The sequence below is a fragment of the Phalacrocorax carbo genome, chromosome 20 (genome assembly GCF_963921805.1).
Source record: "Phalacrocorax carbo chromosome 20, bPhaCar2.1, whole genome shotgun sequence".
Lineage (NCBI taxonomy): Eukaryota > Metazoa > Chordata > Aves > Suliformes > Phalacrocoracidae > Phalacrocorax > Phalacrocorax carbo.
In genome coordinates this window covers 540,482-554,275 of record NC_087532.1, presented here as the reverse complement: position 1 = coordinate 554,275, position 13,794 = coordinate 540,482, and the positions used below count along the sequence as shown (strand labels likewise).

Below are 13,794 nucleotides of genomic sequence, written 5' to 3'. Positions count from 1 at the left end.
TAGAACTATCTTTAAAAAAAAAAAAAGCAAAAGAAAAAAATCACCTCCTGATTGAAAGACCCATTTCTTGTGTGTGCATGAGCGTCATGGTGGCGCAGCCTGTAGACACTTCTGTTGCAGTAGCTCTGGAGATTAAACCACATGTGGTTTTGGGGTCTAATCTGAGGCAACTGGACATTCCAGGCGGCTTCACTGACCTTTCTGCGTAACTTTGCTCTTGCAAGTCTCTCTGGGAGGGAGAATCTGGACCCGGCTGGGAGGCAATTTTTGAAAGAGAACCATCAGAAAACTACATATTTCTGAGCATATTTTCTGGGGTGGGGAGAAGCTCCTTTGCAGCAGCCTGTGGACTGCAGCCCCGTGCCCTTGGCCATCTCTAGGTGTCGCGACGATGCTCAGCGTGTCCGCAGTGTGGCTGCCCCGCAGCCGCTCCAGGTGCCTACCAAGGAAATTGATGGGCGGCCGTCCCACGTTCGGCAGGCATATGCACAAGCACTGTCGTGAATTATCTCGCCGGCACCGATAATTTCCTGCAAACAAATCGGTTCTGATCTGAAAGTAATCGCCCGTATCATTCCTGCAAGTGGGAGTGATGACTTATGTTGATGTCACCCGCTGGCTTTTTATGGCAACGATTAATAATTCAGTAATTCTCTCTGCAGTGATGCTGTTCTATTTATAAATATTTAATTTAGCTTCCCGTGTCCGTGTTGTCGCTGCCCTCCCCTTTGCCTCCTGACGTAACACCAGGCTCCCGGCGATGCTGCGGTCACCAAAGTCACCAGCAAATTGTCTGGTGCTGGAAAATGTTAATGCCTTCCCTCATCTGCATCTCTTTGTTAAGTTATTTAAGCCTGGCTTTGGTGGCGTGAATAAAAACGCTGACCGGGCGCGCTGTTTCAGGCAAAACCTGATTTAAGCTCAGACCTAACCCGGGGCTGGCGGCTCCTTGTCTCTGTTATAAAACTTTGCAGTCTCTAACACGGCCATGCAAATAACTTTATTTTTTTTCTGCGTTTCTCTTTCAGGAAATTGCAGCTTATTTAATAACGTTTGAAAAGCATGAAGAATGGCTAACAACTTCCCCTAAAACAAGGTAACGTTGCTCACGCTTCAGCACATTGACTCATTCTCGCTGACGACTTGACTCGCTAATCAATGCATTGGCCACCGAGTGAAAAGTCCCAGTCATGCTTGATGGCTTGTGACACCAAACTCTCATTAATTGGCTTAATGAGCATTTTATTGAATGAAATCGGATTGATTAAAAATGGAACAGCTGCAATCTTGACAGGTTAAAGTTTTAACCCGATTGTTCAGGATTTAATTGTATCCCCTCAGATGAATGGATCTGAAAGGCTTTGAGCGAGGTTGCGGGCTATTTATCCTGACAGCGCTCCCTACAGCCTCCAACTTTAAATAAATAAAAAAGAGCAAAGCCCTCCCCTGTGCTCTGCCTGCTTAACATGCAGTTGCAGGGATTGTTTGCATTTTGGTGTTTTTCTTGCTGGGGTTAAGTGTTTGATGGCGAGGAGATCCCAAAAAGATGCATTAACAGACATGTTTGCAGTTTATTATTCAGTAAATGTCATGTCTTCTTTGCGCTGCCATAAATGTTTAACTCCCCCACTCCCCTGGGAACTGATACGTGAAGTTTGAGCTGTGGATGTTTTCCTGCCGTTTCGGCAGCGTTCAGGCTCACAAAGTTTCCTTACTTCTCACTAACACAAGAAACAACTCTCGCTGTCTAATGTTGCAGGGTTTTTTCACTTTTTCCTTCTTCCCAACCCACCCCTTTCCTGTGGAACAGGGCAGGGTTACTGGAGGGAGCCTGCTCGGACCACGGTGGGAGAAAAGCCTATTTTTAGCCTCCTGCACCCCATCGCCGTCCGCTGCAGAGGCCCAGCGCCAGAGGCGCCCAGAGCAGCCTGCTGCTGGGTTTGGCGCTGCCTCCCGCTGTGATTAGCAGGGGCAGAAATTATAGCGAGGCGCAAGGACCGGTGTTGAACCTAACGAACGGTGCGGATTAATGCCGGGTGTTTCACAGCTCCCGGCCGAGGAGAGGACGATGTGGAGGAGGGCAGTGCAGCAGCAGTCGGGGCACAGGAGGACCTGCTTTCTGTGAAATACAAGGGAAAAAAAAGAGCTATGTAATTTCAGTTTGGGGTTCCCCCCCAGCCTCTTTCGTGGTTTTTTTGTGGCATCTTTAATTAATGCATTTGCTTGTCGTATTAAAATATGTGTCTGACACCTGGAAAGGGAGGCACCTGAAACCCGATTGCTTCCTCAGATGGTCCTCCCGGACCCAAGGCTGCTGCGGTGGCTGAAGGGCCCTTAGGTGGACCTTTCCCCCCGATGGCAGCGGAGGCTCTCACCTTGCTGAGTGCATAAATGCTTTGTTTCACTCCCCTTCGTGGCCGCAGCACAGCAGGTAATTTGATAATATTAGAGAAGGCTTGTTTCTGACCTGGTAATCCAAGTTTCAGGATTAATGCGAAATAATTTCTCACTGAACCTTTGCCAGATAAGCCTATTCAGTGGTCAGAAAACATATTAAGTAGCCTGGGTATACATGGCATTATTAAAGATACGAGATCGTAAACATTTTTTGTAGCAGTGTCTTACGATTTTAAGAGTTTGCTTTGCCGAAGGCAATGCATGAAAATAATTTTCTGATTAATATTACAACACCTTCCTCCTGTGTGTTTCCACTTGAAAGAATGTCCCAGGAGAAGGAAAGTTGTGACGGCTGTTCAAGGACCTCCTTAAATCGTTAGGTTAGTTTTCTTTTGGTTTTTTTTTTTTTTAATATAAAAAATAATTGGAAGGGTTAAACGCTGAGTTCATACACTCAGGGCTCTTGGTGTTACAGAATTAACAACATCGATCCAGCGCTGAACTGGAACACGCCCCGTTCTTCGTTTGCCGCTGTGGGTGCTGCTAATTTCATCTCAGAAAATTAATAAAAATGAACGGCACCACTGAACTTGGAGTTTCTTAATGAGATGATGTGTAGGGTGATTTGAGGCTCCACTGCTAGGTGGATCGCTGCAGGGAGCTGGCGGTGCTCGGGGCTGTTGGCCCTTGGTGGATCCCGGCGATGGGTTCCGTTGCGATCCGGCAAAGCTGCCCGCGAAGCTGCCGCCGAGCTGGCTCCGCGTGGCGTGACCGACCAGGCGGCCGGTCCGGAGCTAATGCAGGAGGTGGCAAAAGAGGAGGAGTTTGTTTCGGGACACACCTGCCATTTCTGAGTGTCTTCATCTCTTCCTCATGAAGTCCCCATGTTTACGTCGCAGTACCAGGCGGGTATTGCTCTGGTTGCGGGTGGAGCAGGAGCCCTCTTGTGATGCCACTGCGGTGGCATCAGGGGAGCTATGAGAAAGCATTTAAAGGTGTCTAAAATTGCTTTTTTTATGAAACTTCATGTTGACTGACTCTAACTGATAACATATGCTGATATAAATGCACTGGAATATTATTACAACAGTCTTTTGAGCACTCCAGTTTATCAACATAAATTAACAAGTACACCTCACGAGGCATCGACCTTGATGGTTCCTTGAAATGGTGCTTGGTGACTTGATAACGTGCCAGATAATCCGCAGCGGGGATTCCAGTCAGCAGGATGAACTGGGGAAGCTCCCTCTTAAGGCAGCAAGGCTGAAGTCTCCGACACTTCCAAGTTTAAATGCAAATCATGATGACAAAAAAAAATTACTTGACATTTCTATATCAAGTAGAACTTAATTGTTATTTATGTTGGAATTTCAAAGACAGAGCAGACTTTCGTAGTCCAGAAGCGCTCTGCTAGATGAAGATACTTTGCTTATCTGTTTCCAAGTGCTTTCTGTAATTATCAGTTTTAGAGTATTTTAAAATCAGGCTCGAGCGATCCAGTGTAGCTTCAGCCATGTTTCACGGGTGAGGCTGAGGCAGCCGAAAAGACTTGGCCCTGCCCAGAAGCTGCAAGGTTAATTTAGCAGCCGGCAGTGCGGTTCGGGTCTGTTTGTGCCCCTTGCTGCGTTGCGTTTACATTTCTGCTGCACGCGCAGCAATACTGGAGGTTTTTTGGGGGGCGTGCGGCGAGTCCAAGCTCTTGTTTCCTTCCTCGCAAAGCCCAAAAGATAAATGCTTCTTGGGAGACGCTTCGGGAAGCTGACGCCGTGCGAAGCCCTCCCTTGTACTAATGCGCGGAGCGGCTGGGGAAATTCCCAGATGCAGGTTTTTCAGCCCGGGAAGAGCCCAAATGCTGTTTTTAGGCAGCAAGACTTGGCAGTGATTAATATTTCTGCAACTAAAAAAGGTTGGGCGGCAGCCTGCTCCTACAAATCAATAGCGATTTACATACACCGTCAGTATGCATTTGGGGTAATTCAGTTTTACTTCTGCTACCTACTGGTTATTTTTAGCATTTTCATCCCCCTTTCCTGGCTTCAGGAAAACAAGCGTCGCTTTTGGTGTAATGGGCAGGGACAGCAGGCTGGGCGGCGTTTCCCACCGATAAATCCCAACCTAATAAATCAGAGTTGTCGGGCCCCGGCTCAGCAGCAGCAGCAAACAGCGGCTGAGCTGCGTTTGCAGGTCTGGGTGGGAGTGGGAAGGGCTCGTCCCACCCGTCAGAGCTCTTCCTTCGCTCCGGGGCGGGCGCGGGCTGCGGAGGGGCGATGCCTCGTAATCCCCACGGTGAGCCGAGTCTTCGGGGAAGCTGGACCCAGCTCAAGTCCTAGGGACCTGCCAAGGTAGCGAAAAGCAGAAGAATTAAGTAACTCAGCTTTCTTTTGTCATAGATGTTGTGTCTTAGGACTGTTCTACCATTTATTCACCTCAACTTCTGCTGATGCCGGTTGCTAAAACAGGGGATGCAGATAACATTAGACTGGTTTTCCCGATTGAAAATGCACTCGCAACAATCGTCGTTTTCCTCTGTTACTTTTTTAGTGATTTCTGCTGCCTCCAGAGTTTTGAAATTTCCTGAGAAATTCAATTTGTTATGTTAAATGCGGGCTCGCGCCTGGGCTGGAGCGGAGGGTACCAGCCCGCAATGAGATTTCGAGGCAGCCTGGCAGGAAAACCTAATGCAGTTATCGTTGCAGCAGAACTGCCCGGGGGCTGTAAAAGTGAGAAACGCACCCGCCTCCCCTGGAGAGCATCGCCGAGTGCGGTGAGCCCTGCCCCCAGCCTGGCCCTCCCGGCTGCCGGTGCCGGGGGGCAGGAGAGGGGCTGGGGTCAGCATCGGCCCACCCCTCTGGCGCAGGGGGGGTCGCTGGGGAGGGCCGGCCCTGCTCGGTGGCAAGGGGCAGGATGAGTGCTGTCCCCGGAGCCTCGCCTCCCCGACGCGCTGCGCATCGCCCGAGGAGCGCGCCCCGCTCTTCACCTGTCCCTCCGTCCAGCTTACGGAATGTATTTTGTCTTGGATGTCTTTATCGGGGGCTTCTTAAAGATAAGCTAGGATCTTGCAGTATATTAATTTTGTATTAAATAATTAACAGTAAAATTAATTGAATTATTCAATTTTCAGGTAAAAATAGGGTAATAAATATTCATAACTTATTTTATTAAGGGAATTTCCATTTCCTATGTCATTAAAGTGAGATTAACTAAGGTTGGGTTTAAATGAAGATTGAAAACAATTGTGCTTTGGAATTCATTTGCCGCGTTAGGTTATTACCGTGCGATGCGCTCTGCGGGAGCCATCCCGCTGCGTTGGGTTGGTGCTGTGCCGGGACGTCCCGGCGCTCGTGAAACGAGCTGGAGGCTCCTTGTTGAGGAGCAGCTTGTGTGAGCTGGAGGTTGTGAACAGGCGACCGCTCGGAACCTGTGATGGATGGGAAAAGTTCCGTCCATCTCCCCTTCTGCTCGTCGCAAATAAAAATGCTCTTGAGACCTTGTTTAGGCCGTCAGGGCATGTTTTGGAGCTCCGCGCTCTCTCACGTGGCTCATACCCTCCGCGGCGTCCAGGACCGGCAGCCTCACCCACGCGCAGCGCCAGAAGTTTGGGTTTTCTGCTCGTGCTGCTGGAAGCTCTTGTCTCCGTGTTTGGGGTCGTGTATGACCCGCTTGTCCTTCATCAAAGGCGATGTGCGTGCTTGTCAGCTCTGCTGGCTTGGGATGCTGCTTGACATAATCCCTGCTAAATGTGGCACATCTCTCTTTACACTTAGGAGATTTCATGACTCTCAGTGCTTTCTTCTCGCTGCTCTCAGTATTTCCTATTCTCCCCGCCACCCCCCTGAGGAGGATAAACAGTACAGAGGTGGTTTTAAGAGGCATTGATTCATATAGATTTTTAGCCGTTGTGGCCCAGGGGTGTCGAGACGCCAATAATTAACGCCTTTAACAGCTCACCCCGTTTGTTTTAATGTGGCCTAACGGTGGAATTGTTGGGAGCCATCAGGATACCTGGCCCAGATCAGTTGACGGTCTTCAGGTATTTAATGCAAACCCTTCCAGCCTGAGCAGCAGCTGCAAGCTGGTGCTCCTGGAGGGCTGGTTTCCCTTCGTATTTAACCGGCGGCTCGGGAGAGCTGCGTCACTGTGGGAGACAGCACCCGCCGACTCGGACGACCGAGGCGAGATGTCCGTCTAGCCATTACAGGCGGGATTCACCGGGCACGAACGCTGAAGGTTGGCTCCTCCAGCCGGCCGATCTCTCCGCAGCCACCACGCGTGGTCACCGGGCTCCCACTGTGCCACGCATCAGCTGGGTACTGTTCCAAAGACGCTGGCTCCATCGCTGGTCCGTGCAGACGGACATCTCCTGTCCCCGCTGCCCGGCTCGGGGCGGGACAGCGGCACTGGGGTGCGAAGGCTCCTGCTTCTCTTCATGCACAGTCCAAGGGGCGAGGCTGCAGGACTCTCCCTGAGAGGCAGAGAAGATACAGAATTGTCAGAAAAAGCAATTATCTGATAATAAAGTGATTAAATTATTTAGCAAACTGCTGTCTGCCTTCAGCGAGGCTTGGTAAGCTTTTCCCATCTATAGATATGTCCAAGGAAAATACATGGCCTTCGTTTTTGGACAGAAGTGACATTCAAAATGCGGTCAGGCTGTGACTGTTTCTAGATGAAATGTTACGGGGGTGGGAGGATGCTCAGGGTTTCGGAGGCTGCTCGGAACGAGTGAGCTCCCCCGTGCCAGCCGTGCCGTCGGGGTTTAGCCGGCTGCGAGCCAAGCGGGAGAGGAGCTGCCTTTGTCCCGGATAGAGCAGATGAAAGGTAAAAATGTGCCAGGAGGGGTTTTGGGTTGGGGCTCCCGATGGCCAGAACCAGCCCTGGCAGACCAGCCAATATCTTCAGGCATTTTATGCTTCCAGTGGAAGGGTACCGAGAAGGATGGAGGGTTTAATTGCCATCGCGGGACCATTTTGGAGATGCCCTTTTCTACGCAACGTGTAGAGGCTGCGGAAGGGCTAGAAAAACTGGTATTTGTTCATACCGTTTCTAACAGCAACAAAATTAAAGTTTGTGTCGCATTTTAAAGGCTTCGCAACTTAATTTATATTCTGGTATGGTAATGAAGAGGCATCTTTTGTCCAGGAGGCGAGATATGCAAAAATAACCTTTAAGTTGTTCATAATTAACCTTCAATGATATTCTCTCATTTTTCCAATACATTCTCTGCATCAAAAACAACGTACAGAAAGAGTGCCTGAGATTGCTTGTTGCATCTTAATGGCCTGCAAATACCAGCTGATTAAAAATAAACTATTTATTGGGATTATTTATTGACAAAAGTTTTTTCCCTCCAGGAAACCTGGCACTGAGGTTGGAGTGCTGGGCTGGAGCCAGGCGTCGCGGCTCTCCCCGCTCTCCCGTCCTCGGCCAGCAGAGATGAGGATGCCCGAGGTGCGGTGGAAAGGGGTGCCTTGTGTCCGGAGGGCGGACGCTTCGCCCCCCGGACAGGACAGCGTCGTGTTTGTGGCAAAGACAGCGTGATTTAAACGGCACGTTGGTCGTTAGCAAGCGTGTGGCGGAAATCTGGAGTTGGGAGGAGGATGTCTGCGCCCCGCGTGCGTGAGGAGCAGCCGGGAGCCGTGCGTCGCGGAGCGCCTGCGATTCCGATTGCAAGAATACAAACTGGTTTGTGTAACAAACCGCGGTTGTCAGAAATGAGGAGCTGACTGCAGGGGCGGATTTGGTTTTGGTTTTTTTTCTTTTTGGTGCTGAATAACGGTGTTTGTAGGTAATGAGCAGGCCTTTATCTTGATGTGGCAGGAGGAGTAATTTGCTAACCCGCTACTGGCACACTTGGCGGGTGCACGTGCTGTCTGTGTGTGTGCTGCTAGGCTTGGAGCGTCCTTTGATTTCTCTAAAGAGGTCGTGGTCTTCCTGGGTATTTACAGAAACGTGGAATTCCTCCTTTTTTCCTTCCCCAAAGGTTCTGTTCTTTGCACTCGGGGTTTCTAATTTTGTTTCTAACGTACCTGAGCAGCAAAAGGCTTCCTTTCTCCCGATGCAAGGTGCGAACCTCAGCCTCCCATTGCGCTTTCCTTTTTCTTCCCCTTCCCTCCAGGCTTTCTGAACAACATCCGTTTGCAGTCGATGTGAACTGGTGCGGTTGAGAGACGCTTGTCGCTGGTGGTGCAAGTGGCGCCGCAGGGTTTAATTATTGGGCTGAGAGGTGATGCCTGACGAGCCCGGGGCGCCGCGGTGCTGCGGGAGGGATGCTGGTGCGAGGGGGCTGCCTGCACTCGTTTCGCCTCAAAACTTGCAGCTCTTTCTCTGGTTCATCTTCCTGGCCCCTTGCTCGCTGCTCCACCAGCTGCTATAAATTTCCGAGGCTGGTAACTTGGAATTGTTTCCCTGTAATTTGCCCTCCCCTTTTCTAAGGCATCGATTTCAAAGCCCCGCAGTCCTTGGTGGGGTTCTGCAATATCGACATGACAACAAAGCTAATTTTGACTATCCTTCCCGTACTGTCACCGTCAGGTACTGGGGGACGTATTTTTCCATTTCGCTGCTGCTTTTCTGGGCTTCACCCACGAACTGCTGCGCCTGCAGTATTCCGTTTCCACATGGCTTTACGCATTTTCCTGCAGGTGTATGGTTGGTTTTCCAGGACCTCTGTGTTCCTGTCCTTGCATTTAGAGGAAAATCTTGTGGGAGACTGCTTGTGTGTAACGTAGCACCAGGCTCCGGCTCCCTGAGTCCGGTGATCTGTGCGGAGGCTGCGATGAGAATACGCTCATCTCACCCACCCGCGCTCTGCAGGCGGCGGTGAGAAATGCTGGAGAAGTGCACGAACCTGCTCAGTCCCGATGCGCAGGAGTTGGTGGGTGAGTAATAGATACCAGGGCTGAGAGCACAGATACAGGGACTAACATTTTTTTTTCTTCTTCTTCTTCTTCCTAGTCCTGAGAAACACAGATTTACAAAAATCTGGCAAAGATGCTCCTGGAGTTACACTTGGTTGGCATTCTTGCTAACGTGCTGTAACAATACTTTAATATAATTAAATTTTAAATTCCGTGTAGAATCGGGTGGGTAGGCAGATGTACCAGCATGTTAAACTTTATGTCACTTAAAAATGGTTTTCAAGTACATCAGAGGGAGGCCATCGAGCTGGAAAATTATCTGTGTTACGATGCTCCATCGCAGCTTTGGTCTTTTTGTTTTAATTAAAAATGCACCTTAAACCTCACACCCTCAGATAATTTCCACCGTGCCTTTTTGTTTCCTGTGATTTACTGACAGAATGTAAAAAGACACTATTTTTCTGCCAGGTTTTTGGTATGGTTCACAGGAGAAAAAAGTTTGCTAATGAGGATAAACACTCCCGTTTTCGTTAGCGGACGCGGGGCTGGATTTGCGTCTGCCCGGCTGCGCTCGGCAGCGCTGGCCCGAGCTCGCAGCTCTCCCGCGGGCGTCTGCGGCTGCCGGCTGTGCTCTGACAAGGAGCAGCTCCGTCCCTGGGCTGAGCCGTCTCCTGGCCGGGAGCGGAGAGGAAGGTCCTGCCCGGCTCTGCGGGAGCCGCTGATGCTGCTTGCTGGGCACAGGGGTGCTTCGCTTCCCATTTGTGACGCGGCTGCTTTACCCACCGTTATTTTCCCCCGTTAACGGGCAGCGCAACCTCGTAAAGCTCGCCTGGTCTGAGGTTGTGCAGCCCGGAGGGGTATTTCCAGTGTGACAATTAGTAAAAGGGATTTTAGGAGCTGCTTTGCAGCCTGCAGGCAGGGTGGGTGCGTGTCGGACCCGCGTCAGGATGGGTGCAGGCGTGCAGCCCCCGTGGGCTTTCCCCACTGGTGCGGGCACTTGCCCCCGCCTGGCGCGCACGAGGCTGAAAGAAGCTTTGCATGCGTTTGCTCCGCCAGTAACCCGTAACTGCTCGGCCGATGGCGGCCGCGCTCAGTGTGGGATGGAGATCTCCAGTGCCACGAAATAGGAGTCTGCTAAATCATTAATAGTGCCATTTCTGGAATTAAATAAAAGACCTCGTCCCGAGGTGTCCCACGTGACGATTCGCTGGGTTTTTGCAACGTGATTTATGTTTGGCCATAGGATTATTGTTTCCTATTGATTCTGAGGGAAGTAAAGCAGCAGTAAAAGCCCATCGCACGTCTCCCGGTGGAATGGGAGAGCTGGAAGCTTTCCTGCCAGAAATCCTGTTGTCTCCTTGGTGGTGACTCTTAAACCGCCAGCCCAGCCAGTCTCAGAGCGAGCATCACCTCGTGCTGCTCCTCCTCCTCCTCCTCCTCCTCCTCCTCCTCCTCCTCCTCCTAGCATCGCCCGGCTCGGTCCAGCAAGGATGCGCCTGGTGCTGCCGTGACCACCTCGCTGGCCCCGATGGGTGGGTGAGGTTTGCAGCACTTGATTCGAGTCTGGCAATGCTGAAGAGGCTTCCCAGGGTCTTCCCTACCATGTAGCTGCTGGAGGTGATCCCTCCCTGCCCTCTCCTGCCCCACCTCTGTCGTGGAATGAAACTAAAACTTTTTCTCCCATGGTTCAGGAATTCTTTTTAATTCTGAGAAATGAAGATTTGCTTAAAAAGGGCTCTGCTTACCTGGAAAGCACTGGGTTTTTTCCGTCGTCTCCTGTGTGCTCTCATCCCGGGGCGTCTGGTTTGTTTGCTGCTCAGATGCCCGGAGCTTTTACAAAAGGGACAATAAAATCTATCGACTCTGGCAAAGCTGTCACGCCTTTTCGCTGTCGAGCCAAAACGTGCCAGCGTGTACTGCTTGAATGGTTTTTTCCAGCCCAATTTAGCAATGCCACGTGCAGCGTGAAGTTGCCGAATGAGGTGGCTGTGTTTCTAAAACAATCGAGCGGCGATAATTTCTTTAGTGGTGGGAAGAGCCTCCCCCAGGAGGGCCAGGTAACGGCTGGGTGCTGGTGCGGGCGCCGAACGGACCGTGTGCGACTGCAGGGGTGTGTCTGGGGCTTCTTGCGATCACGGCTCTGGAATTCGTGGATGTGATGGATCGCGTATTCCTCCTTTGATGGAGCCAGGGACCACTGGGCCATCGCACCTGAACCTGGGAGTGCTGCGGGCTGTTAACTTCCACCCCTGCAGATGAACCCCCATGGTGAGGCATGCCCGCTGCAGGATTTCAAGCAGCTGGGAAGTGTTTAGGGGGAGAGAGGTACCAGTGGGTCCCTCGGGGATCAGCTGGCACCCTCTGGCTCCTCTCCCGGCAGGCAGGCAGCAGCATCCCTCCCTGTACTTCATCGGAATGCGTGTGGCGGCTGCTGCTGCTGCCAGAGAGAGTGAATTGTGCCCCTAGTATTATTTCTGTATTTATTTTATAAATGTCAATGATTAACTAAATTAAGATAAATAAGGCTGTTCCCTCTCACTGTTTAATTTACAAAATTTTAATGAGACTAATAACATCTGTACTTGTTCCATCTTTCGGCTGGCTGGAAGACGGTTAGTGGGCCTGACAGCTATCTGCTCGGCTTGTCTTCCAGTAATGTTTAAAAATGGAGGATTTTACAGATGTGCTAAGCCGTTTGGTTTTGCCTGTGCTTCATCCTGCACCAGTGGAGAAGTTGCAGGAGTGATGCAGATGACAGAGTAACACCATATTTACAAGCAAAATGGTTGTATTGTTCTAAGTGCTGTTGTAAAATGCAAGTGGTGGGCGAATGGGTCGCTTTGAATTGCCGCGACGGAGACGCTGGGCAGAGGTGGGAGTAAAGCCTTACGTACGGCGTCTCCTCTGCAGCCTTCCCTTCCCCAGCTCCAAGGGGATGCTCGTCCTGGCAGGGGGAGCCGCGGTCTCCCGTGCTTCCCCCTGGAGAAACGGGGAGCCGGTGCTCGCCCTGCCCGCAAGGTTCCAGCGGGTTACTGGCACTTGCCCTCCCGGCGCGGTCTGCGGGTTTGAGGACCGAAGCGGCGTACGGCGCATCTCTGCGCCCTCCCTTCCGTCCCCTCTGGAAGGTGACCATTCGTTTCCCATCAACTGAGCCTCTTGCACAGCAAATGGGTCATGCAGGGGAGATGATCTTGCCGGATAAGCAATTAGCTAAAATAAACTACTCAAAGGACAAACGGTGCAGGACTCTCGCTCTGTAACAAATGAATTAATTGACTTTGGTATTTGTGGGTCGTTCCGTCTATTTTACTTAACACTCCCTGGCTAAAAGGCTCCTGCATTTCCTCCTGCTCTGCTGCCGCAGCGAGCAAACAGGGCGTTAGGAGTTGATTTACACGGTTACGGGTAAAGGCAGTGAGGCGATAATTAAGAGAACCTTTGTACATTTTTCTTCAGAGACACAAAAATTCTTCCATTAGTGCGTCCAGGAGCATCTGTTTCACTTGTTTATCCGGGGCGTCATCAGCTCCCTCCGCAGCCTCACAAAGCTCAGCTGAAGCAGCCTTGGCTAAAACCAAGCGTGGCAGCAAGGCGTGGGCTGGGGTCGCGATCCGCGCGCTTTTGCGAGGGCGTTGGAAACGCCGGTGCTCCAGCACGCGGCCGAGCTGCCCCCGGGGTGGGGACGGCCGCCTCCGCATCGCTGCAAGGTGGCGTTAGCACCGAACACGTTTCGAAGGCTCTGCGGGCACCTTCTGCAGCGGCAGGACGCTGCGAGCGGTGTGTTACCCGGGGCTGTAGCACCCAGCCGCGCCGCGCGCTGCTGGGACGAGGATTACGGTTCTCTGGGCCCTCGGGTGAACCGGTGACTCATGAGACAACCCGGCCAAGTTGCCGGGCTTATTTTCAGCAAGTAAATTAAAGCCCTGCTACAAATCTTTGCTGTGTGACAGGATTTGTGAGCAGCTGAGAAAGGTTGAAACTGTCGGACCAATTACCAAGAAAACGCTTTGCGCGTAAGGGGGAGTCATTCACTGAATAGACGCAGTCCCCACCACCAACGCGAAGGTGAAACGTGGGCAAGAGTCAGGGGTTTTCATTGTCCTGCTTCTTACTTCTGCTTCACGTTATTCAGAGGGAAACTTCTAAAGCCAGCGACGCTGGCATCGTGGAGGAGGGAGAAATTGGCTGGGCGACAAGCTGCCGACTTCTTAGTCAGAATTTATCTGGCTGCTGACTTCTTGCTCGCTGGTTCAGTGGTGGCTTTGTCTCTATACCCCACTGGTGCTGCGGGGCAGAAGGCTTTCGTCGCGCGCTGCACAAGCGCAGGGCAGATGCGACAGCTCCCGAGCAGCCGCCACCGAGACGTCGCTTCTCCCCACGTACCCACCGAGACCTTTGCTCTGGCATCTGAATCCGGTTTTCCCGTCATAATCCGCCCAGTGTCTGGAAACACAGAAGAGCTGAACAAAGTTGCCATCCTAAATGTTCCAAATCGGTTATTTAGGACCCTCCTGGGGGTCTGATCTGGAAAAACCCTCAG

The 13,794-nt window shown here is 51.4% G+C and overlaps 1 protein-coding gene across 5 annotated transcripts in view; it reads left to right on the top strand.

Annotated features, from left to right (window-relative positions):
* CAMTA1 (calmodulin binding transcription activator 1) overlaps nt 1-13,794 on the top strand; it is a 321,453-nt gene that overhangs the window by 77,976 nt on the left and 229,683 nt on the right. For 3 of the 5 annotated variants that reach the window (XM_064470372.1, XM_064470373.1, XM_064470370.1), the window contains exon 1: nt 1,011-1,096. Coding sequence is in view for 1 of the 5 variants with exons in the window: in XM_064470376.1 (XP_064326446.1) it covers nt 1,029-1,096 (68 nt within the window). In the remaining 4 variants the exon portion in view is untranslated. Of the gene's footprint in view, nt 1-1,009; nt 1,097-13,794 lie in introns of those variants that run through there. The other 2 variants (XM_064470376.1, XM_064470371.1) reach the window with 2 other exon arrangements.